Source organism: Cucurbita pepo, chromosome 6 (assembly GCF_057944985.1).
Source record: "Cucurbita pepo subsp. pepo isolate OVF chromosome 6, ASM5794498v1, whole genome shotgun sequence".
Taxonomy (NCBI): domain Eukaryota; kingdom Viridiplantae; phylum Streptophyta; class Magnoliopsida; order Cucurbitales; family Cucurbitaceae; genus Cucurbita; species Cucurbita pepo.
In genome coordinates this window covers 12,171,719-12,198,975 of record NC_141803.1, presented here as the reverse complement: position 1 = coordinate 12,198,975, position 27,257 = coordinate 12,171,719, and the positions used below count along the sequence as shown (strand labels likewise).

The window sequence follows — 27,257 nt, the reverse complement described above, 5'->3', positions numbered from 1 at the left end:
CCCTAGCCGTGAATCAAGAACCTTTCAAGACCTCCCACGGTACATCATGCTTATGACTTAGACTACGCTGCTTGGAACGTATGAAACCTTGAGCGTAGGTATTATTAAGGCTGTGTCGCTTGGAACGCATGAAGCCTCGGACACAGGATGACAAGTTTATATCTAGTGCCGCAAGTCCTAAGGAGAGTGTCTTGGAGAACGAATTAAGAAACATAACAAGAATTTACAACCAGAACATGAAAAGAAAAAAGTCTGGTACCTAGCATATCAAGGACATGATTAAGAGCCTACAAGTAGGCTGCTTACTGAGTCTTATACTCATTCCTTATTCTCTATTTTTTTTTCTTCAGGAAATAAGGAGCCGGTCGTTGTTAGGAGCGGACTCTGGAGCAGGTGCCATAGACAAACGTCACCCGTCGTCCTTCAACCCTTTTGTGTCGTCCCTTAACTAGTGTTTTACCTGTTGTGTTGTGTTTTAAAATACTTTATATCATTTTTATTTTGATATAATGTTTGATATGTTTTAAGTTTTGGTTGTTTTATTTTGTTAAAATTTTACACATCTTTTAGAGTCATCGAGTCAGCCCGGTCCTTACACATAACAACAAGAAAATTATTTGAATACATCCTTTACAACTTTAATGACTTACTTAGAAGCATGTATCCATATTTTGTTGTTATTTTTATTTTGTTGTCTGCATACAATTTTGAATGATGTCCATGCATGCACCCTAGAGGTATGAGTTTTATTAGGTAGAGTAATATATCATGCATTTGATGGTGTTAATATAACACATGCGGAAGCAATTTGGATCTTAGGCACTTTAAAAACATTAATTATAGTATATAACTAGCATGTTCATAAGTATTAAAACTTAATTAGTTTAGATACTAACCTTTTGTAGTTCAAACTCTTTTTTCCTTACGAACCGGTTTTGAACCACCACTAGTGTCTTCTCCACTATCCTCCGGCCTTAGAACGGGATTGTGGAATCCGGTGAGTGACTAAACTTGGAAGGGATTTTGTATATGTGAAGAGATGTTTGTGAGAGGTTTTTCTCAAGGTTTTCCACCAAGAAGAAGAAGACCTTCCATGTCTAAAGATCACTCCTATTTAAAGAGTGATGTTTGCATGTCCATGCAAATTTGAGATCACCAAATTTTGACACTTAGAATTCCACTCAAATGTTTGGGATTATGTGGCAAGCATGCATGTTTGAGTTAACCAAATTTTGACACTCAAATTCCACTAACATGGATTTTTCCATTAAATGAAGTCAACATTTTGACTTTCTTCATTTTAATTCAACAATTAATTTGAATAGTGAATTTCAAATTAGAGTAACATTAAATGATTAATTAAACTATTTAATTAATATTTAGTATTAATTCAAATGCCAATCCCAATCAATTCCGACACATAATTGATTAAGATATTTAAATCTTATTTAAATATCTTCGATTCTCTTCTTTTGTTTAATTCGTAAATAAAACAAAAATGCGGTTAAATATATCGTATATATGTAGCGCATATTCCCTAATTTGAATTCAAACTCACTTGTCACACTGTTCTATGGTTTAGTCCGATATGAGCTAGCAGAGGGACCTAATAAACCTATAGATCATGGGCTCCAACGATCCAAGATTAACCGGTTAAACTCATTAACCTTGTTAACCAACATTCGTTAACTACTAGGACACTCCACTATAGCCTAGTAGTTGCACTCCCCTCACTATAGATACATTTATGTCCATTTGATATAACCATCATTAGTAAGTCGATTCTTCACAGGTTGTTCGTAACTAGAGCTGAGTCAATTCACCGTTTTACCCCTAAAGTTACTTCTTGTTCCTTATGTCTCACTGATTCTCTAATGAACAATTGGTTTGTGGTCCAACCAGTAAACCGAATCCCTCTCAGGCCAATGAGAGGGTGGGGCCCCTTGTTCAAGACCTGGAGTCAGTGCTTAAGGAAACTACCTTTCTTCTATCCCTAAAAGTGGGTAGGAGTGAATTTCATCTTGCACCCCACGTCCCCGACCATTCACCCAGTCTTACCCCTAAAATGGGAGGCCTATTGAGTCGGTGAACTAGAGCTACTCTCACCCATGCAAATCTAAGGATAATTTCGAATAAACAGGAGTTCATGGTTAGCTCAGGATTAAAATCGAGTTACCTAGGTTATCGAATGAAAAGAAAATCAGTCTCAACAGTAAAGGACATTATAAAGTGAGAGTGGTTTTCTTCATGGTCCGATCTTATGCAATACTCATTGCATAGGACGCCCCCACTCACATGTCTCCACATGTACAATTTAGTGATCACATTGTTTATATATTATATACAAAACTGGGCCGCATCCATAGTGTCCCCAGAATAAGGTACTCAGCCTTATCCTTATACTATAGATCATTTTGACTATATACTTGAACTTGATCCACTCTTATGTCTCTACATATAGTTCAAGTAATCATACTATAGCCAGAGTGTTCTTAGTTTATTGGATTTAGATTAATGATCGTAAAGTTCACTTTATTCAATAACAATCTTTACTGAATAAATAACAATATTAACTTTATTGAAAATAGAATATGTTTTTGTTTACAAACCATGAGTTTTAGGACATAAAACCCAACAGCATTGTCGAATATGCAGTAGGGATCTTGTGGACAAGAATTTTGAATCCAATGTAAAATGCTTTACTATGATAAATAAAACAGCAAGGCAAGAGGTGTATTTCTTAAGAAAGTTTATTACAACTGTGAGTTAATAAACTTGACCTAGCAAAAGAAGTTTACCAACAGCAATTTTAGGATAATTGTTTAGAAGTTATTCGCTTGAATAGAAATATGGAAATTGTTAGTCTTTAATTAGTAAGATTTGTTAGTACTGGCCTGATGAGAAAGTTTAGAAACTTGATGATAAAATTTAGGAGATGATTTGTGCTTTCTCCACTATAAATACTCATGATATGTATGTTATTTTCACAACAACAAAGAGAATTGAAAAGCATAAGAGCTTAAGGTTCCTCTCTTCAAAGCTCTCTCCTCTCAAGTTGTTCTTCTTGCTTAAGTTATTTGTTTCGACATATTCCAATCGTGGGTTATTTCCAACATTTGGTATCAGAGCTCCCAGGATGCTGAAACAAATGTCCTCACCATGTAAAGGCACGGGAGGAGAAGTGACAACGATAAAGAGTGGAAAGGAGGGGAGTGCAACGCTCCAATACCCGTTACTCACGAAGAGTAACTACGCAGCACGGTCGATAAAGATTCGTGTTGACTTATATGCACAAGGCGTGTGGGATGTCGTCGAGCATTATGACATTGAGGAGCGTAAGGACAGGATGACTCTTGACGCAATCTACCAAGCGAAGAGGACATTCTTCTCATGTTTGTAGAGAAGGACTCAACAAAGGTAGCGTGGGAGACACTGCAAACAATCATGTGGGCGTAGAACATGTCAAGGAAGAAAAGGTGCAGACCTAGAAGAGTGAGTTCGAGACTATCCATGAATGATGGTGAGTCAATAGATGACTTTGCCATGAAGTTGACGACGATCGTTAGCGACATCTGTTCATTAGGCGACATGGTGGAGGAGATCTCCATTGTTAAGAAGTTCCTTCAAGCAGTTCCTCCAAGATTCATGCAGATTGTTACCTCCATTGAGTAGTTCGGTGACCTCAAGAACATGTCGGTTGAGGAGGTCGTTGCTCATCTTATGGTCAATGAGGAGAGACTTCATGGCTACAAGGAGAAAGAGGAGGATAAATACCTCTTACTCACACATGAGAAGTGGCTCACATGAACGAAAAAAAAAGATGCAATGACTCTTCTTTTTCAAGAATGAGGGGACGTGACAGCCATAACAAAGATAACAGAGGTCGTGGACGTGGACGTGGTCGTGGATGTTGTGGCAAAGGAGGTCGTGACAATACTTCACAATTCCATGAAAATGCCAACCCTCGGAAGGACAAGAGTATGATCATGTGTTACTCTTGTGGAAAATATGGGCATTATGTGACAGAGTGCCATAGCGAAAAGTGAGATGAGGAGGCAAATCTCACACTCACGCAAGATCAAGAGACCGCATTGATGTTGGCCGAGAAAATGCCCAACCTATTGATGCTCAATGAATAGAAGTTCTGGTGAACCCCTTCATAGATGAAGAAGTTCAAGTGGAGACAAGCATGTCGTACCTAGACAACGGAGCGAGCAGCCACATGATCGGAGATCTAGCAAAGTTCAAGAAACTTGATGAGAAGTTCACTGGGAATATGAAGCTTTGCAATGGATCAATTGTACCGATCCAAGGCAAAGGATCTATTTTGTTCCAGTGTAAAAACAACGATAAACGTATATTGACCAATGTGTATTACACCACGAGTTTTAAGAGCAATGTTATTAGCCTTGGTCAAATGATAGAAGAAGGTAGTAGAGGGGAGATAGTCGGCCCGTTCCTGAAGATATAAGACCGAAATGGAGCCCTGTTGATGAAGGTAAAATCGTCGTGAAACTGCTTATATAAGATACTATTGAAAGACTATGAACATCTTCCATGACGCAATATCTACCACTCAAAAGTGTGCATAGATATGAAAATATTATTACTCAACGAAAGAATACAGATTTAAGAATAAGAAAAAGAATTGGGATCGAATGTTCAATCTTCATTGATATTCACGACCTTTTAAATAGGATACAAGATACTAAATAATATGTACCAAGAAAATAGAAAATAACTAAATCCTGATAATAAAATAAAATATACTACTATTCAAATTCAACTGATTACGATATCTAAGATATATTTCCTAACTAATATATTCTGGAAGATTACGAATATCATATATTACATAACTAATTCAAACTAAAATAAGTTGCACTAAATTGTGATATTCCAAAAGTATCTATTTGCATTGGCGGAAAGAAAATGATGAAGAAACCAACTGCTCACGAGAAAAAGGAATAGAAAAATAAATCCAAAAAGCAACCAGAGGCTGCTTCAATCAACGAAGTGCAACCTACAAGTCGATGTGTTTCATCAGACTTATCATCTCAACCAAGGAGGCCTAGAGGAAGAAAATCAGGGCATAAGAGAAATGAGACTTCAAACTTATCAATGAAATAAACCTAGAGACAGGCCTAAAAAAAAGGTTCAAACACAGAGGACTACATTACAAGAATTTTCTACATGTAAGCATGATGATAAATTTTCTGCAAATAAGAGAGGAGTAGAAGAAATTTATGATCTTCCCTTGAAGACTCAGGTGATATGCACCACAAATGGAGGTACCTAGAGAATAAGAGGATGACTTGAAGGATTCTCGGGATAAAAAAAATATTATGACAAGAGAAAATTATGAAAATAAATTAGAAATCCAAGTCACAAAAGCAAAGGTAAAAGAAGTGACAACAATTCTCGAAGTATTTTGGGGAATACAATGGAAATGAGAAATGTGTTATTTTTCTGGTAAGATTTGGTTATAGTTGTAGGGTGATATGTGGGGGAAAACCTGAGTTAAGAAAGAAATATGAGGAACGTGATATGAATCATGTTTTAATGAACACTCTGCAAACAAAAATACATAGAAAAAAATTGTTAATGAGAAAAGAGCTCAAGGGAGAGGGGAAAGAATGATTACTATAGATAAGCAATCTCTTAAGTTAGTGATCTTCCTGAAAGGAGAAGATCGAGTGGAGAGCAACATGTGATACCTTGACAATGGTGATCGGAGATTGAGCAAAATTCAAGAAGTTTGATGAAAAGCTCATTGAGAACGTGAAGTTTGCCTATGGATCAATTGTATCGATCCAAGGCAAAGGATAAATCTTGTTCCAGTGCAAGAACGACGACCAACGTCTACTGACAAAGGTATATTATATCCGAAGCTTGATAAGTAATATTAGTAGTCTTGGACATACAGAAGAAGGAAGCAGAGTGGAGTTAGCTGGCTCATTTCTCAAGATGTTCGACAGAAATGGAACCTTGTTGATAAGGTAAGACGGTCGCATAATTTCCCGTGTATGATAAATGTTATTGTATAACACGTTTGGCGATATAGTACATGAAATGCTGATGATATGATGTATGTATGATCTGACTTGATATGACACGATGCATGATATGAATGATATACGATAAAAATGTGTTGACATAATGAACAACCGCAATTTATGTAAGGAAACTATGATAAAGATTATGATATGAAGGAAAAATGGAAGGGGTTGTCTTACATGATAATGAATAAAAATGTTGGGATCTCATGCATCATTGTGCATTCATGCATCCCGGAATACCCCTCTTTTACGATGATACAGACACGTACACTACGAGGCAGAAAAATGATCATCATGTTTATCATAATGCTACGACGGTCGCTATGCCTAGCTGGTGTCCGACATCAACAGCTCTAGAGAATGCTCGCCTTACCATGAAAGGGACCCAGAGGTGTGCGAACCGACTGGTGGATTCATATTCACACGTGTGGACCATTTGTACAACAGTAAATACACATCCCATTAACTCATTTAGTATGAGCACCTAAGGATATAGAATTATACGATAGGTTCTACACATGATTGTATGTGTTTGCATCTAACTGCAATAGTGGGGGTCACATACCGAGTATTTCTTTTAATGCTCAAGTAATATGCTACTACTATTTCAGGTAAAGGCAAGGCACCTCTATACGACTAACGACTACATAGTCATTTGAGACCATGAAACATGAAAAGGGTAGTTGTATTTATTTTCTTAGAGTTAGATTAGAATAGAGTGTTTTTAATTATAATGTTAATTTATTTCATTTAATATTTTGTTGTGTCGTTTTAAACGTGTTTTCGAACACGTAGCTCTATTGTAGTGTTTTAAGATGAAGTCTATATTTTATGATGAAGTTTAAACGCTTATTTCTTCACAAAATGATTAAGTTATGATTACGATAGTGACTCTAGGTAAGAAGAAATCTAGGATCGTTACAATATTCTTGTTTGAACGGAAGGATATGCTCCTTGTATTAGAAATTTATGTCAGATGAGTACCAATTAAGTTACAAAGTTATGGAATTTGAGGTAAAAAGATTTAAACTTTCCACTCATTTTTTTAACTAAAAAAAATTAAAAAATAATAATCGAAACTCTACGAGATTGTATAAACCATTAAGCATTAAATAATTCTGGGCTTTTGAACTTAAAGTATTAAACTTCTAATTTAACATTCAAACTTAATTATTTTTTTATAAATCGCCATAGAAGTTGAATATCGATAATGACTTTTTTCTGTTGTATATTATACTTTAAAAACTATCAATTATATAAATATATATATATATATATATATATATATATATATATATATATTATATAAAAAGGTGGTTCGGTTCAAAATCTTGCATCATGCAACAACCTTATTACCTAAATCATTGGCCTTCCACTTGCAATAGATTGTTAGAAGTTCTCCTTCCCTTTAATTAAGAATGTCACTTTCTAAAGTGACTCTAGAAATTGGAGAGATAAACAAATGATGACATTAAAAGTTGATGCAAAAGTAAACAACAAATCAAACAAAGACAATTCATAGCATTCATTTTTTGATGTGTTTATAATCGACCCTAGATTCCTATTTAACTCCCATTTTCAATGGATTCTGATTTCAGATAAGATATCTAAAATCTAATTAATTGCAAAAGATAAAAGAACAAAAGATATAACTGAGAGATAACTTATCCTATTTCGTGTTAAATCTAGTGACGCCATCTTTTCTTGTTGTTCTGTTTCTTCTTCCCATCGGCTATTTTTCTGTTTTTTTTTTTTTTTTTTTCTTTTGTTTTGTTGCTTGGGATCATTCTACTTCACAACATGGGTTTGGGTTGGGGAGAGATATGGAGAAGGTGGAGAGGGAGGGATCATTTACTTTTTTTTTTTATTTTTATTATTTTTATTTACTCATTATTAGTATTATTATCATTTTTATTTATTTATTTATTATTATTATTTTTACTCTGGTTAGAAGAGGTCCCAACATTTATCCTTTCATTATGTTGTATAACAATGGTCTAGTATTTTTCTTTATATCATATCATTTTATCATAACTCTTTATGTGTATATCGGGGTTGTGCATTATGTCAATTCATCACAGTGCTTGTCAATCATATCATATCATATATCTAATCATGTCAAACATATGTCATATCATGAACTTATCATGTCTTCTAACGTATCATATAACATTGCATAGCATCATCGCATCAAAGAATAACATCATCATACATCGTACATCATCATCATAAAATATAGTCACAACATCATAAATATAAAGAATAAATGACACGTGTAAGGGCCACTAGGCACATGTCGTCATAAATTAAACAAGTCGTTCTACCTATCCGATAGTAAGACTACTTACTTGGTTGCCCTTAACCGGCGTTCTCCCTAAATTCGAGTATGTTTGCTTTTCCCCCCTCGAAATTTCTCCTAGTATTATCATTCGTCGTTTTCTATTAGAATGTCCATCTCGCTTCGTTAGTAACTATTATTTCTTAACTCAATTTAACATAAACTGAGAAATTTAACTATATCCTTACTTTAATTTCTTTAAAGAAGGTCAATTTAAGATTTAGGATAGTCAAAACGGCAAAAATTAGGAAAAATACTCTTTTGTGAGCCGATGAGCTGGATTATGAGTCGTGAAGCTGAGCCTAGCTGACTGAGCCGCATAAGCGGAAGAAGTTTTTGGCTGTAACCATGACACGTGGTGCAATAAGAAATTGTCGCGAAGCTTCAAGTATGCAAGTCACTCCTCCTCGGTGAGAAGTAGACGACCCTACTTTTCAATAGCTGAAGTGGTATTCTTTTTCCTCTGCTCGACGTTGTGCAATCTTCTGGTCACCTCTTCCATCATTGGATCGTTCATGTTAAGCAATGTCTCGATCAAAATTGCGAGTTGTTCACGGTGATCTGGGGCGACTTGTAGCATCTTCTTTACGATTTCTGTCTCGTTGATGCAACCATCAAGAGTGGTGATGTTGTTGGCAAGTCCTGTTATCTGCATGAAAAAATTATCGACGGATTCGCTGTCCTTGAAAAGGATTTCTGGGAACTCTTTCGTAGCTGCTCGACATTGGACTTCCACAGTCGCTGCACACCAACCCAGTGGGATTTGATCCCCTCCTAGGCCGATTGCATGGTGTGTTTGGTGGAGAGAGACACCAACGTCTCCGTAGGCACAACCCACAGTATGGTTGCGAACGCCAGTTGATCCTCCCAGTACTCGATCGCTTCTTCTTCCTCTGTCTCGATGGTGTGCCAAAACCCTTGTGCTTGTAGGTTGACGCATCAACAAAGCCCACTCGTTGTAGTTGGACCTCGTCAGCATCGGTACTGCACAGAGGTAGTTGTCTCCTTGATCACGCGCTCGACGACAACTCGACGTTCGTCTTACCGGCGCCGGCCTCTTGGTGGCGGTGACAAAGATGCTGGCGCTCTGCCGCGACGTGGAGGTGTGCATGAGCCTGTGTTCGATGGACCCCACGACATGTGCATCTTCGTGTTTTGGTGCATCTTCTTATACAATGAACTTGACTCTAATACCACTTGCTGTCTTTTAACTGAGCAGCTCACCACTGGTGAGAGCCGGAAGAAAATAACAGGAAGTGCAATATAACTAAAAGCTTGGAAGATTCCACTACATCCGGGAATGTGCAGATCAGGGGCTCATCAAGATTCATTTCATCAGAAGAGAGGAACAGCTTGGAGACATTTTCACCAAGTCTCTTGCTCGAGTAAAACTTAAGGAACTATGCTCAAAGATCATAGTTCAAATAAGAAGGTAGATATACAATAGCTTTTAGGAGGAGATTGTTAGATAAAAGACTGTGATTTTTCTCCATATTTAGCACGTTTTTTCGGTTTGAATCTTGTTACTGAATTTACGCATACACGTATAATGGTAGACCATATTTTGTACACCCAAAGTGTACCATTTGACTGACTCGAACCGTTCATTTAGGATGATTAAATGAAGTGGGGGACCTCCGTTTTTTATAGTGGAGGCCAACCCGCCACTTCTCAGCTTTCGCAACGTGGCACAAAGTTTTGCTTCTTTAATTTATTTTTTTATTTTTATTTTTTTCGTTTATACATCATAAACGTCAAGATGAACCTTTCGTCCTCAAAGGTGTCTTAATATTGGAATTACTCGGGTACTTCTCCTTGATCTCTTCCCAATGTTTCCACATAGTTTCTTTGGTTTCATAGTTTTCTAAAGATCATTTTCCTTGTACATGTTTTTTTTCTTTAAACGTGAAGAAAAATAGATGTGATTAATAAGAATGAGAGAATCACAACAAAATCAAAATTTAAAAGGTGGGGTCGAATGTTCAAACATCCAAATTCATGGTTAGTCAATATTAACCGTTTTGTCCACTTTGGCACGTTATGTAATATCGTTTGCTCCACGGTTTTAAAACGCATCTTTAAGGAGAGATTTCCACCCTAAATTTTTCTATTTAACCGAAGACTGTTACTTCAGATTTAACCCGATATTTAATGCAGAATTACTTTAATGAACCCTTATTATAAATTAAACATTAACTTCGTGCCTCATTTATTACATCGAGAATAAACAAATACAAAGAAAAAATGAAAAACATTGTTGAATTAAACGCCCTATACTAACCAATGACCTAATAATTATAAATACAACTGAACCTATACTAACCTATGCTTTATTAAATGCAAATACAACTCAACCTAAACTTTATTAAATACAAATACAAATCAACCTATAGTTTATTAAATGCAAATACAACTCAGACCAGACTGATCTATACTATGGTCAAATGCAAATACAATTGAACCTATACTAATATATACTATTGTCAAATGAAAATACTACTCAACATATACTAACCTATACTATTAAATTGTTATGCGAAACTATCCTATGCACGTGTCACGAACTCGTGGTTGCGAAGCCTCCGTCAGTCTTACAGCGGCGCCTTGCCTTTATGTGAAAAATATAGTAGCACGAGGCTTGAGTGTTTTAAGAATACTTAGTAGACGACCCCCTATCGAGGTTATGATGCAAGAACATGCGAATGCAATGACGAGACCTAGCATTACAGTCTATTTTCCTATGGTACTATCCTAACGGGTAGCTTGGATGTGTACCACATACCATACACATGGCCAATACGAGCGAGTATGGACCCACGAGTCGATTCGCACACCCCTGGCCCCTTTCCTTGTCGGGCGAGCATGCTTTGGTAGCTCTCTATGCCGGATACCCGTTAGAAACGGTAGCCGTCACGGCAACATTACATAAAACATAATGAAAGTTATCCTACTTTGTGGTGTACGCGCCCATACCATCGTGAAGGAATACGGGTATCCCCGAATGCATGAGCGCACATTAATGAATGAGGTCCCAATATTTTTCCATTTTCAACATTATTAAATATAACTCCCGCTATCATTTCATTGATATCATACCATTTCTCATATCAGTTATCACTTCGTTCATGCTTATATCGAGATTATATTTCATGTTATTTATCGTTCTTCCTGTAATTCAAATCATTCTATACATGCAGTTCACAAGACATAACGTAACATTTTCATGCTTTCAACATAACGTTTCATAACGCACAAACTAGCTAAATCTAATTATGCATAAAAATTTACTTCTAATGATTTAAACTATCTATACCTAATTATGCATAAATAATTTAAATTGGATTCCAAAAATTTAACTTAAGTCTAATTATGCATAAAAACTTACTCCCAATCATTTAAACTAAGCCCAATACTGCATAGAAACTTAGTCCCACTAATTTAAACTAAGCCTAATGCGGCATAGAAACTAACTCCTAATAATTTAAACTAGGTCTCATCATGCATAAATAATTTAAACTCGATTAAAAAAATTTAACTAGCTAGAAGGTAGTCATACATACTAACTTTGAACGATTTCTAAAAATTGAAACTAGGAGGAAAGAGTCTGAGCAAATCAACCAAAATTTTGGTCTTGAGACGTCAGAAAGTGTACTCTTTGATTGGCTCGAACCATTCATTTAGGATGATAAAATGAAGTGTGGGACCTCCCTTTTTTTTTATAGTGGAGGCCAACCCGCCACTTCTCAGCTTTAGCAATGTGGCACAAAGTTTCGCTTCTTTTATTTATTTTTTATTTTTTTATTTTTTTTTATTTTTAGTTCATACATCATACACGTCAAGATGAAACTTTCGTCCTCGAAAGTGTCTTAATATTGAAATTACTCGGGTACTTCTCCTTGATCTCTTCCCTCTGTTTCCACGTAGTTTCTTTCATTTCATAGTCTTGTAAATATCGTTTTCCTTGTACATGTTTTTTTTTTTCTTTCTTTATGAGCATCACAAATAATCTTTAATCATATTTTTTTACTAAAAAATGTTGGGTCAGTTGGTTGGTTTCACATGAGAAAGAAGTAATAGACCATCATTTTTTTTTTTTTTTTTAGGAAAATTGATGAGTTCTTTGCCTATATCTGTTTTATGATATTAACCTTCGCATTTCTAATGATTATACATATTTTCTTTTCGTCCTAATTTGTTACCCTTAAAATGTTAAAACCTAAAATATTACTTAATTTTGAAAGGGTTTTGAGTAGAGTGTGTTTTGAAATTAGATGGGTTTGAGTGAATTTGTTTATTGATCGAGTTGAACAAAATCTAAATCCAGACAAATAAATGTCAAACGAACCGAAAAAGAAATATCATTCATTGGTCACGGACCAACATATGCGCAAAGCGGTCGCATGCACAGATATCATGTGCGGCTACATACGCGCAGAGGCGGTCGTATGCGCAAAGTTGGTATGAATCTCGATTTGGGTCAGACGCATAGGGTGCGGGTTACGATTTGAGTCGGACACAGGCAGTCAAGTCTGAAATTCATAACTTGTGTCTCCACTAGATGGCTGACGCTCTACCTTTCTCTTTTTGCAAACCGTCATCCAAAAGTATTACGCATGTTTGTGGTCAATGCCTTCAAATCATTTTTTTTAACATTACAATTAGTTTTTTTATTTTTTCTAATTTCTTTGAAGTGTCATATTCTTTCCTAGAAAATTTTAAGAAACTAAAATGGTACCGTTATAATTATTAAAGAAAGATGCAATTATGCTCAAAGTTTGAAAAATAAGAAAGATGCAATTATGCTCAAAGTTTGAAAAAAAAAACATTTTTTTTAAGGTTAATTAGGAATATGCAAAAACTAAAACTTCCAGCTCCATTGACATGAATTAAGAGACATCAATCATACAATATGCTTCAATGTAGAGGTGAAGAAAATATTGTTGAAATTATCAAAAGATATTTCAATTCATGCCACATTGAAGAAGAATGAAGTTTCATGTTATAAATTTTGGGTGGATTACAATTTAGAGTAATTTAGAGTTATTGTATTTCATTAATGTATTTTAAGACTTTTATTTTCTTTAGGTTACAATTACATCCTTGTTAATTATGACTATTAAGTATGAATGTTACAAACTCTTGGAATGTGTTTAATAGTTTTAGTTTCATTTTGAGGCTATATAGAGCCATGTATGTTGTATTTGTAAGTAGATTTGGAAAATATATAAAAGAAGTATTTGTGCTTTCTTTAGCCAATGGTTAAGTTTATTTGCAATTCTATGTAGTTTAGGTTGCATGTAGAATCATTCAAGCTCAACAGGATCAATCTTGCTTGTGGAATGATTCGAATCTCAAACAAGTGTTCTTGCATTGAGATATTTGATCAACAAGAATCATTCAAGCTAGACATGATCGATCTTGCTTGTGGAGTGATTCGAATTTAGAACAATGTTCTTGCCTTGAGATATTCGATCAACAAGGTAATCTGAATCTTACCCCCCTTGTAGTGACTTCCACATATCATAACATCTCTAGACCTAGCATTTTTCGATTACCTACTTCCTCTCAAAATGTTGGGGTCTCACACCTAGCGCCCATATAATGCCACAAATTGTGTCATCTGAATGGTCACCAAATAATTAATAAGTGAACTCTATGGGCACAGGTGAGTATCCTAACTGCTAGTAAAATCAATTCTCATGCACATCGTTGGGTTTTATGTCCTAAAAAAAAAAAAAAAAAAAACATATTCTATTTTCAATAAAGTTATTATTGTTGTTTATTCAGTAAAGATTGTTATTGAATAAAGTGAACTTTACGATCATTAATCTAAATCCAATAAACTAAGAACAGCTATAGTATGATTACTTGAACTATATGTAGAGACATAAGAGTGGATCAAGTTCAAGTATATAGTCAAAATGATCTAGAGTATAAGGATAAGGCTGAGTACCTTATTCTAGGGATACTATGGATGCGGCCCACTTTTGTATATGATATAAACAATGTGATCACTAAATTGTACATGTGAAGACATGTGAGTGGGGGCGTCCTATGCAATGAGTATTGCATAAGATCGTTCCATGAAGAAAACCACTCTCACTTTATAATGTCGTTTACTGTTGAGACTGATTTTCTTTTCATTCGATAACCTAGGTAACTCGGTTTTAATCCTGAGCTAACCATGAACTCCTGTTTATTTGAAATTATCCTTAGATTTGCACGGGTGAGAGTGGCTCTAGTTCGCCGACTCAATAGGCCTCCCATTTCAGGCGTAAGACTGGGTGAATGGCTGGGGACGTGGGGTGCAAGACAGAATTCACTCCTACCCACTTTTAGCAAATTCATCACCTTCTTTCCTTCCCCTCCTTTTGAAATGTTTGGATCAAATCTACATGCTTCTCTCACAAAAATATTATAAGGAAATTAGAAGGAATAGGGAGCAAATGAAGTGTATTACATCCATAAACTATTTCTTAAAGAATAAGTCAGCAGGCTTTGCATCAACCATTTTGACTCATTTTAATAAATATATCTACCACAACAAAAATACATTCTTTACGATTTTTAGTGTGTAGTAAACCAAGAACAAATTTTATAGATATATTAGTCCAAGGTTTGTTAGGTACATTCAAAGGAGTATAAAATCCGTTTGGTTATGATCTAAATTTAGTTTTTTTGCGTTTAAAACATTTGCTACAAAACTTATGGACATCGTGCTTCATCTTCGGCCAAAAGAAGTGTTTATGCAACATCTTATAAACTTTATTAATCTTGAGATGTCCCATTAATTAATGCACCACCGTATGCTTCTCTCAAAAACAAATCTTTTATAGAACAATTAGGAATACAAAACATACTTTTCTTAATTAAAAATTTATGAAACACAAATCTTTTATAGACCCTTCACATACTTAAGTTTTTTTTTATCAAAGTGGATCACAAATTCTATAGGCCATAAGTAATGTTGCGGGCACATGCAATATATGAACTACAAAAAGTTATCATAGGTAGGGTATTTCAATGTTGCCCCATTTAGTTTTTCACTAAAATACACTAACGACTTTCCATCTTGAATTAAAACAGCACTTATGACCAAACCACATGCATCACATCTAATTTCAAATGTTTTATAAAAGCTAGACAAAAGAAATAATGATGCATTGCTTAATTTCTTCCTAAGCAAATTGAATGTATTAAGAGGATATTTTGCGGTGATAATTAGTTAGAATATATCTCACATATTTAGGGAGTTGTTAGTATAGATTTGATTAACCGTATATTTTATTTATTTACCAGATTTAGTTAGATATATATTTTTTCTATTTTTAGGTATTAGTTGATAGTTTGTATCCTATTTAAACGTGTTAAACATGAATGAAGATCATACTTTCGATCCCAATTCTATTTCTATTTCTCATTCTTAACATGGTATCAGAGCACCGATCTTGGTGTTCTTAAATATCAAAATTTCCTTTATGGCGGAATCAGCCAAATCCAGCTTCAAAATTTCGGATGTTGATTTAACACATCCGTACTATATTCATCACTCTGATCAGCCAGGATATTCACTTGTTCCAATCAAATTAAATGGAGCAAATTACCAATCCTGGAGTAAATCAGTTATGCATGCTCTTATTGCCAAGAAGAAAATTGGCTTCATTGATGGCACAATTGAGGAACCGTCCCAAGATGCAAATTCAACCGAATTCGAACTCTGGAATCAGTGCAACAGTATGATAATATCTTGGTTAACTCATTCCGTTGAAGCAGATATCGCTAAAGGCATTATTCACGCCAAGACAGCTCATCAAGTGTGGGTTGATCTTCACGATCAATTTTCACAAAAGAATGCTCCAGCAATTTTTCAAATACAAAACTCGATAGCAACGATGTCACAAGGAACCATGGCGCTGTCAACATATTTCACCAAGCTCAAAGCACTTTGGGATGAACTGGAAGCGTACCGCACACCATTTACCTGTAATCAACGTCAAATACATATTGATCAACGCGAAGAAGACAAATTGATGCAATTGCTCATGGGGCTTAATCAGTCTTATAAAACGGTGAGATCTAACATATTGATGATGTCTCCATTACCTAATGTGAGGCAAGCCTATTCATTACTTGTACAAGAAGAGATGCAGCGTCAGGTAACTTCCGAACCTACTGAGAATTTCTCGATTGCATCAGCAGTGCAAAAGAAAACAATATATTCAAAATTCGCCAAGGACAAAAAGTGTGAACACTGCAATAAAAGTGGTCATACAATCAATGAGTGTCGAATTCTTAAGTTTCACTGTAACTTTTGTGATAGAAGGGGCCATACAGAAGATCGGTGTCGACAGAAAAATAATTCTGGAAGGACAAGACAAGACAATCAACACAATAACCGTGGATATCGATCATCTGCAAATATGGCCGATGTTTCACAGTTGAATACAGAAGAACAGTCACCTAATTCCATTCCAAATTTTTCTTCTGAGCAATTACGACAGATAGCACAAGCCTTATCTGCAATCAATCATCACCCTTCTGGTAATTCCGACAATCACGTCAATGTTGCAGGTTTGCTTCCCATATCTACATTATCTATTAACTCTGCGAGTTCTAATTCATGGATTCTCGATAGTGGAGCTACGGATCATATAGTATCAAAATCTTCTGTTATGACTGAACCAAAGGCTGCCATCATGTCTGCAATAAATTTGCCTAATGGAGAGACAGCACGTGTGTCACATACTGGCAATATTTCTCTTAGCCCTAACCTTCAATTAAACAACGTTTTATGTGTGCCTTCATTCAATTTAAACCTAATGTCGATCAGCAAACTTACCAATAACTTGAAATGTTATGTCACCTTCTATCCTGATTCTTGTGTTATGCAGGACTTGGCTACGGGGAAGATGATTGGCTCGGGTAAACAATTTGGAGGTCTCTATCATATTTCTTCATCTCCAATCAAATCTTCAGCTCATCAAGTATCTCAGTCATCTGATTTGTGGCATTTACGCCTAGGTCATCCTTCCTTTTCTCGTTTTAAATTTCTAGCTGATCAATTGCATCTTAATAATGCGAGTTATTCTCATAATTGTAGTATCTGCCCGTTAGCAAAACAAACTAGGTTGTCTTTCCCAAGAAGTTCAATAACAACCCATTCTGCTTTTGATCTGATACATTGTGATGTTTGGGGACCACATAAAATTCCTACCCATTCTGGTTTGCGTTTTTTTCTCACTATTGTTGATGATTTTACTCGATGTACTTGGGTTTTTTTAATGCAACATAAGTCAGAAGTACATCATTTGTTAATGAACTTTGTTAAATTCGTTCAAACTCAATTTCATACTACTATCAAGATAGTTCGATCAGACAATGGGACTGAGTTCCTATCTTTGCAACCATTCTTTACTTCTTGTGGTATTGAATTTCAGCGCACTTGTGTCTATACTCCACAACAAAATGGAGTCGTAGAACGCAAGCATCGCCATATCCTAAATGTAGCTAGGTCTCTTCTTTTTCAGTCACAGGTTCCACTTAATTTTTGGGGAGAGTGCATTTTAACGGCTGTTTATCTTATAAATAGAACGCCATCACCATTATTATCTAACAAGACACCCTTTGAAGCACTCTACAAACGACCACCTACATTTCATCATCTTAAAGTTTTTGGTTGTAAATGTTATGCAACTATAGTACATCCTAAGCAAAAATTTGAACCTAGGGCAACTCCTTGTGTTTTCGTAGGATATCCTTGTGGTCATAAAGGTTACAAGTTGTATGACATGCAATCTCACAAATTCTTTATCAGCCGTGATGTCAAATTTTGTGAAGATGATTTTCCTTTTTCATCAGCTTCACAAACTTCGACATTAGCTCCTTCGACTCCTGTTGTACCACTTCATGATCCATCCTACTCAAACATCCATCCTCCACCTTCTATTCCTTCACCTCCTACTCCGTCGTCTCCTCCACCTTCTCCAGATTCGCCCACTAATTCCAATCCTATCCCACCTGATACATCAGCTCCACTTCGACGTTCTACTCGTACTAAACAGCCTCCAGCTTGGCATAAGGATTATGAGATGTCTTCTGGAGCCAATCATTTAACCTCTAGCTCAAGTCCCGGCACTGGCACCAGGTATCCCCTTCATCATTACCTTTCATTCTCTCGTTTTTCTCCTACTCAACGTGCTTTTCTAGCTCTTATTACATCCCAGACAGAACCTAAAACCTATGACGAGGCAGTTGGCGACCCGTTATGGCAGCAGGCTATGAATGATAAAATTGCAGCTTTGGAACGTAATCATACATGGTCTCTCGTTCCTCTACCACTTGGTCATAAAGCTATTGGTTGTCGTTGGGTGTACAAAATTAAATACAACTCTGATGGTTCTGTTGAACGTTATAAAGCTCGACTAGTAGCAAAGGGATACACTCAGGTTGAAGGTATTGATTACACAGAAACATTTTCCCCTACAGCGAAACTTACTACACTTCGTTGCTTACTCACTGTTGCTGCTGCTCGAAAATGGTTCACCCATCAGTTGGATGTTCAAAATGCCTTTCTCCATGGTAATCTAGACGAGGAAGTTTATATGTCTTTACCACCAGGTCTTCGCCGACAGGGGGAGAATACAGTATGTCGGCTCCATAAATCTCTTTATGGATTAAAACAGGCTTCTCGCAATTGGTTCTCCATATTTTCTACAACTATACAAAATGCAGGCTACACTCAGTCCAAAGCAGATTACTCTTTGTTTACTAAGAGTAAAGGTACTTCTTTCACTGCAGTTCTAATCTATGTTGATGATATCCTGTTGACAGGCAATGATCTCGAAGAAATTCAATATCTCAAGACTAGTTTACTCCAGAAATTTCTTATCAAAGATTTAGGAAATTTGAAATATTTTCTAGGCATTGAATTTTCTCGATCTAGAAAAGGAATTTTTATGTCTCAAAGGAAGTATGCTCTAGACATCCTTCAAGACACAGGTCTTACAGGAGCACGTCCAGACAAATTTCCTATGGAGCAAAATCTGAAACTTTCTTTAACTGAAGGAGAGAAGTTGAATGATCCAAGTAAATACAGACGGTTGATTGGCAGATTAATATATTTGACCGTCACTAGGCCTGACATAGCTTATTCAGTTCGTATGCTTAGCCAATTTATGCATGAACCAAGAAAACCACATTGGGAGGCAGCTCTTCGAGTTCTGAGGTACATCAAAGGCACTCCTGGTCAAGGACTTCTACTGCCATCTGAAAACAATTTAAGATTACAGGCATATTGCGATTCTGACTGGGGTGGTTGTCGAACTTCCAGACGATCTATTTCTGGGTTCTGCATTTTCCTCGGAAATTCAATTATTTCTTGGAAGTCTAAAAAGCAGACTAATGTGTCCAGATCATCAGCAGAAGCCGAGTATCGAGCTATGGCAAATACTTGTTTAGAGTTAACTTGGTTAAGATACATTCTTCAAGACTTGAATGTTTCACTGTCCGAACCAGCATTATTATATTGTGATAATCAAGCAGCATTACATATAGCAGCCAATCCAGTTTTTCATGAACGTACGAAACACATTGAAATAGATTGTCATATAGTTCGAGAAAAGTTACAAGCTGGAATCATCAAACCGTATTATGTATCGACCAAAATGCAATTGGCAGATGTTTTTACTAAAGCTTTGGGAAGACAACAATTTGACTTTTTGAAGGACAAGTTGGGTGTGATCGACATACACTCTCCAACTTGAGGGGGAGTATTAAGAGGATATTTTGCGGTGATAATTAGTTAGAATATATCTCACATATTTAGGGAGTTGTTAGTATAGATTTGATTAACCGTATATTTTATTTATTTACCAGATTTAGTTAGATATATATTTTTTCTATTTTTAGGTATTAGTTGATAGTTTGTATCCTATTTAAACGTGTTAAACATGAATGAAGATCATACTTTCGATCCCAATTCTATTTCTATTTCTCATTCTTAACAGAATGCATTCTCTTGCATTTCTCCCCATTTAAAAATAACATTCTTTTTTACGAAGTCATTCAATGGTTCAGCTATGGTTCTAAAATCATTTATAAATATATTATAGAGATTAGCTAATTCATGAAAACTCTGAACTTTAAGTGCACTTTTTGGTGTTTGGCAAATTCATGATGAATTTAACTTTGTCTCTATCTAACGCTACTCTACTTTTACCAACTATGAAGCCAATAGAGTGAACTTTTTCCATGCAAAAACTACCCTAATTGAAATTAAATTTCTCTTTTCGATGTGTAATCAAAACTAATTTAACATGCTCCACATGCTCAAGCAAAATCTTCAAATAAATTATAATATCATCAATATAAACAACAACATGTTTTCTCAACCTTGTTCTAAATTGAGTCACTCCACAATCGAACTTGATCAAGGCTTGATTGAATGACTCGGGTGCAATTCGACCACAAGAATTGCTTGAAACATAGAAATGGCAAATATGATGCTCGGATTTGTAAGGGAAACGTCTCAATTTGAGATCTGGACTACATTCATTCACCAATCCGAATTTTATATAACATATTGTGGGTATTTATAGTCTCCCGACAAACGACGTTTGTGGACGGGATTTATATCCGATCCCCTTCAATCTCTACAAAAGAATAAGTCAAATTAACCATTTAACTTTTAAATAATTTATGAAATTAAAAATAGTTCTTTCTAAAAATGTTGATGTGCTTGAGTGGCAAATGCGATAAGTTTGAAATCAATTGATCTCTCTACACAGTAGGTTAAAATTCTGTTGTTGACATATTTTTTTGAATCTTCTTGTCAATAGGTCCATTTGGAACTCGGCAAGATTTAAGTTTTTTAGTAAACTTTCGAGGGTCGTAACTTAATCTACAACTCACTAAATAGTATGAAATCAATCCCTAAATCTTCATTGTAACACCATCGTCAAGTTCCATAAAGAAATCAAGAGGTAAAGGGCACCATACAAGGTTGGGAAGATCAATTTTCATAGGTGTCGACGCTGGCCAATCTTGTCTTCTTCCCCTACCTCGGGGGAAATGGCATGTTATTCTTATCATAACGAGTTTCTAGGTTTTAACTCGGCAAGATTTAAGTTTTTCAGTAAACTTTCGAGGGCCGTAACGTAATCTACAACTCACTAAACAGTATGAAATCAATCCCTAAATCTTCATTGCAATACCATCGTCAAGTTCTATAAAGAAATCAAGAGGTGAAGGGCACTATACAAGGTTGGGAAGATCGATTTTCATAGGTGTCGACGCTGGCCAATCTTGTCTTCTTCCACTACCTTGGGGAAAATGGCAATGGTATGGGTAGTTCAACACCGATCCAAACCTGATCCTGCCTCATTTTTCTTTAGTTAAACTCAGTGCAGATAAGTTCTCAAGAAACTCAGTAAGGTTCTAAAGCAATACTTAAAGATAGAAATACCAAAGAAAATTTGGAGTAATTCAGATACTGAAAGCTCGAGAACCGAGGACCTGAACATCAAGGATGAAGTAAGTAGCTAAGCTAGATTTTTCTTAAGAAATAATCATATGAATCCATTGGTTTTCAGTACAAACCATTAGTAAGCATTAATGGGAGATGAAAAAAATAACCAAAAGCCATGAGTTGACCTAAACGAAGTGTTTTTCTTGAGATTTAAGTAACATAAAAAACTCTGTTGTCTATAAAATTTTACAACTGAGCATAATATGACATTTTAATGGTATATATGAAGTTTGGGGGTTTTGGATAGAGATAAGTAGCTAAACTACGTAATGATGCAAAATGACGAAAATGCCCCTATGACGGTTACCTTTGACTCAAGACCCAAGTAACCTCTAAATACCATTAAATTTTATATTCGGTCTATTTCATGATAATCAAGGATTATATAAAGTTTCAAAGTAATTGAAACACGTTTAGAGGCTAAACCAAGAATTAAAGGTAAAATTACAAAAATACCCCTAGGTTTCTTTAAAATATTTCAAACTTCAAATACCGTCCAAATGACTGAAGGATCTAACGAAGATCTATTGATAAGGACATAAAGGTTGATTTGAGGTTTCAACAAGTTTGAATGAGGTTAAGAAGCTAAACAAAGAAAATAGGTTAAATGATCAAAATACTTCTGCAATGAGCTTAAGAAGTTTTCTAAGACCTAAAAAACTTAAGTATGACCTTAAGAATGATTATAATCTCAAAGGTTCTAAAACATTTTAGGGTTATAAGGATTAAAGTAAAAGCTTAATAGGGAAGGATAAGATTATCCGTAATTACCCCTAACCAAATATAAGATCCATCTAGAACTTTCATGGGACATGTTATGACTTCACGATACTCTGAATGGCTCATGCATGTTACTATGATGAGTTCATAATTTATGTAATTTGGGTAGGGCTTAAGAAAAGGAAAGGCCAACACAAGCCTTATATCAATTTTGACAAGAAGAATGCTAGGTACCACACAAGAGTAAAGGACAAAGGTCCTCGAACTTAGAAACTCAAGAAACCCTTAAACCTCCCATGGTGAAGCATATTTATGACTCAGACTACATTGCTTGAAACATAAGAAGCCTTGGATGTAGGTTTTTATATTGCATCGTTTGAAATGTAAAAAGTATGATTAAGACTATGCCACATGGAATATATGAACGGTAGGGCATAGGTATTCAGACTATGTCGCTTAGTATGTAAGAAACTTTGAACATAGACTTTCAAATTGCGTCGCTTGGAACATAAGAAACCTTAGAAGTAGGTTTCAGATTACATAGCTTGGAGCGTAAGAAACTTTAAATATAGGGTTCGAACTGTATCACAAGAAATGTATGAAGCCCTAGATACATGTTCAGACTATGCCCCTTAGAATGCACGAAAACTTGGACGTATTGTAACGACCCTAAATTTCCACATACTCAGAGTTGCTACTAATGTCTCATGCTCATCTTTAATATGAAAATATAACTCTTAAATTGAACATCATTTATTACATTTGAAAACGCTTAAAGCAACTTCTTCTCTGGAAAACACAGTCCTGGTCTTACGTGTTTAAATACAAAGTACTGAAATTTGGAGAAAATAAAAACACATACAAATGATTTAAAACAATGAAATGCAAAACATCCTATTCTAAACGAGGTCTAAGTATTGTCTTTATTTTTTTCTTAATTATCTAAGTAATGTCTCTATTTTTTTTTGACGCAGTTATCTAAAAATCAAATAAACAACTAATTATATGGTTCATTTGCTTGTCGAGTTAGTAAAATTAATATCTCAAATTTTGCAAGGATAGTGAGACTTTTTAGTTGTATCCAAATGGAGACTTTCTACCATTGATGGAATGTTGCTAATAAACAATTAGCAGATGCTTTAGCCAATATAATTAATTTATCAAAGACGTACAATGAATCTTATGAGATTCTTGAAAGAATAACATCTAACAATTGTCAAGAGGCTGATGTGAGGAGCAATCCGGGAAAGAAAACCTAAGAAGTACTTGAAGTTGATGCTTTGACCTCTATCAACGATCAATTAGCTTTTGTTACTGATATTCTATAAAATCGAGCATAGGTACAAGGCTCAATGACTAATGTACCATTCTAGACTGTTACTATATAATGAGTCAAACAACAACTAAATCTTGTGTATATTTGGGAGAATAACACACTTTTGATCAATGTCCAAGTAATTCGACTTCAATTTTTTATATGGGTATCAAGTTAGTCAAGGAATCTAGAAAAATAATCTCTTCCCAAACACTTATAACACAGGTTAGAGAAACCATCCAAACTTCTCATGGAAGAGACAAACCTCATACAATCAACAACTATCACCTACAGCAAATTATCCTCACGGTTTTGGATTACAAAATCAATGGCATATGGTCCGCAACAAGCCAACACCTAAGGGAAAGGAACTAACCAAGCTTAACACATACCAGGAACATCGCTTTAGGGTTTAATAAAGGAATATATGGCAAAAAAAGATGTTATGATATAGAGTCAGCAAGCATCCTTGCTAAATTTAGAAGTTGATGTGGGTCAATTAGCAACTGAGTTACGAAATAGACCTCTTGGGAAGCTGTTAGTCGATACCAAAAAGCCAAAAAGAGAAGAAAATGAGCAATGTCAAGCAATAGAATTGAACAATAAGAAATACCCAACAAGGTAGGTGAAATTAAGAAAATATGTAACAGTCATCCACAGAGACATCTAACATACAGTAGAGAAAGTTGAAAAGTGTTGGACAGAAGACGCATAGCAAAAATTATGCAGAAATAGTGGTCTTCTAAAACGCAAACAACAATCAATAGTGAAAAAGAGGGCATAACATACATACCAAAACCTCATTTTCTACAAAGAATAAAAAGAAAGAAGTTGGAAGGCCACTTCGAGAAGTTCATTGATATATTTTTTTAAATTCATTAGTGAAAGCCTTGAAACAAATGACAAACTATGTCAAATTCTTGAAGGGTATTCTCATTAATCGAAGAAAATTTTAAGAATTCATGTTAATAGTGTTGAATGAAGAGTTTAGTGCAATACGGAAAAATAAGATCCACTACACTATACATTTAGTGCACTACACTCTTTCTCTTTTAGTGGTATCTTATTTTTCAATATTGCACTACACTCTTCATTTAGTGGTATCTTGTTTTTCAATATTGCACATCCTTCAAGATTTTTACATAATTTGGCATTTGCTTCAAAGCTTACACCAAAGGTATGTTTATATGAATTTCCTTCAAAATATCTATAAACTTATCAAAGTGGGCTTCCTCTTTCTTTCTTTTCATTATTTGTGAAAAATTTGGTGTTGGTGTGTATGTTCTATTTTCTTGTCCATTACTAAATGTTGTTTGCATTTTAGGAGACTACACAGGTTCTGCATAATTTTTTATTTGCTCTTTCTGTACAGTAGTTTCTGCATAATTTTTGTTGTACTCTTTCTATACAGTAACTTCTTGAGAGTGACTATCATCGTGTCCTTTAATTTTTTATCCCCTGCTTGGTATTTCTTTCCCACTTCTCAACTCTATTGCTTGACATTGCTCTTTGCCTTCTCTTTTTGGTGTTTCGGCGTCTGTTGGCAGCTTGCCAATAGGTCTATTTCGTAACCCAGTTGTGAATTAACCTACTTGAATTTCAAAATTTTGCAATGATGCTTGCTGACTTTGTATCACAACATCATTTTCACCATATATTCCTTTATTAGGCTCTCAAGAGATGTTCCAAGTGTGTGTTGAACTTGTCTAGTTCCTTTCCCTTGGGTGGTGGCTTGTTGAGGATCATATGCCAATTGATCTTGTAATCCAAAACCTAGAGCTTGACTAGTTCCTTTACCTTGGGTGGTGGTTTTATGAGCTTTGTCCCTTCCATTAGAAATTTGGATGGTTTCTCCACCCCGGATTATAAGTATTTGAGAAGTGATTATTTTTCGGGCTGTCTTGACTAGCTTGATTCCCCACATAAAAATTTGAGGCCAGATTTCTTGAACATTGATCAAAAGTGTGTTTGCCTTCACAATATATACAAGATTCAGTTGTTGTCTGGGTCATTACTACAGCAGCTTGGACTGGTGCTTTGGTCACCGAGCCTTGTCCAATGCTAGATTTTGTAGGATATTAGTCATCAAAGTTAATTGAGCGTTAATAAAAGATAAAGCTTCAACTTCAAGTACTCCTCGGGTCTTCTTTCCTAGATTACTCCTCACATCAGCCCATTGACAATTATTAGATGTTATTCTTTCTAGGATCTCATATGCTTCATTGCTTGTCTTTGACAAAATAGCTCTATTGGCAGAACCATCCACCACTTGTTTAATAGCAATATTCAATCCATTGTAGAAAGTCTCCATTTGTATAAAATGAGGTGATCGATAGTGAGGACACTTTCTAAGCATTTCCTTGAATCTCTCCCAAGCTTCACTTGAAGTCTCATCTTCAAACGTTTGAAAAGCAACAATTTCATTTCTGAACCGTGTGTTTCTAGTGGTTGAAAAATACTTGATCAAAACTTTTCTGCTAGACTATTCCAAGAGTCAATTGTTCCCGATGCTAAAGTATTCAACCATGACTTATAACCATCCCTCAAAGAATAAGCTAATCATATTTTGGTCGACTCCTTGGAATCTAAATGAGTCACTAACTCCCAAAAATCACTTTAGATGTAGGTGTGGATCTTCTGACGGTAGTCCATGAAATTTCCCAATGGTTTGCAACATTTGAAATATCACCTCCTCCCACTAGGTCGTCCATCCTCCAGTACCTGGCTACCAGATCATCGTCGTGATCGGCATCCAGCGTTGAATCCGCAGTCCGTGGTGTTACGAACTTTACTGGTTCAGGGGGTGCAGCTGCTGGCGGCGGTGACGGTTCCTAATGCAGGGCTCCTTCTTCTTCCAGCTCAGATGTGGGTGTATATAATAATATGATGTCAAATTCAGAAGAATATATGCAAGTATACACTATAACAAGTAGAAAGTAATAAGTAAATTGTTACGTCTCATGTTACTTTTCATAACTATTTATCATCATCAAGGTCATGAGATAAAAAGAGGTTGTGGGAACACAATGTTATGTAAAACGAAGGTAATTTGTTTGAAGATCCATCACTGCTAAATAATTTCAATGTTATGTAAAATGAAGGTAATTTGTTTGAAGATCCATCGCTGCTAAATAATTTCAATGTTATGTAAAACGAAGGTAATTTGTTTGAAGATCCATCACTGCTAAATAATTTTACACCAAATGCTCAAATATTTATTTGAGATTTGGGGCAAATAAGAGGCCTAAAATTCTCAAATATGTGAAGGTCCCAAAAGCTTGAAATTCTCTTTTCCTCTTC

At 35.5% G+C, this 27,257-nt stretch overlaps 1 protein-coding gene and 1 non-coding gene across 2 annotated transcripts; both read left to right on the top strand.

Annotated features, from left to right (window-relative positions):
• Positions 1–15,596: 15,596 nt before the first annotated feature.
• LOC111784113 (uncharacterized) lies at positions 15,597–17,624 on the top strand. The gene is made up of 2 exons (XM_087124438.1): positions 15,597–16,968; positions 17,289–17,624. Exons 1-2 carry the CDS (start codon positions 15,876–15,878, stop codon positions 17,321–17,323), a joined length of 1,128 nt encoding a protein of 375 aa, XP_086980564.1. The 5' UTR covers positions 15,597–15,875; the 3' UTR covers positions 17,324–17,624.
• An 8,660-nt stretch (positions 17,625–26,284) lies between these two features.
• LOC147792328 (small nucleolar RNA R71) lies at positions 26,285–26,389 on the top strand. Its single transcript, XR_015421573.1, has one exon. It is a non-coding gene; the product is annotated as a small nucleolar RNA R71 (small nucleolar RNA).
• The last annotated feature ends 868 nt before the right edge of the window (positions 26,390–27,257 follow it).

Bases quoted from the DNA above. Each gene is read 5' to 3' on its own strand.
- LOC111784113 (XM_087124438.1), top strand. From the start codon at position 15,876: ATGGCGGAATCAGCCAAATCCAGCTTCAAAATTTCGGATGTTGATTTA. The intron at 16,969-17,288 runs GTTTGCTTCCCA...TGTGTTATGCAG, and splicing joins CAATCACGTCAATGTTGCAG to GACTTGGCTACGGGGAAGAT.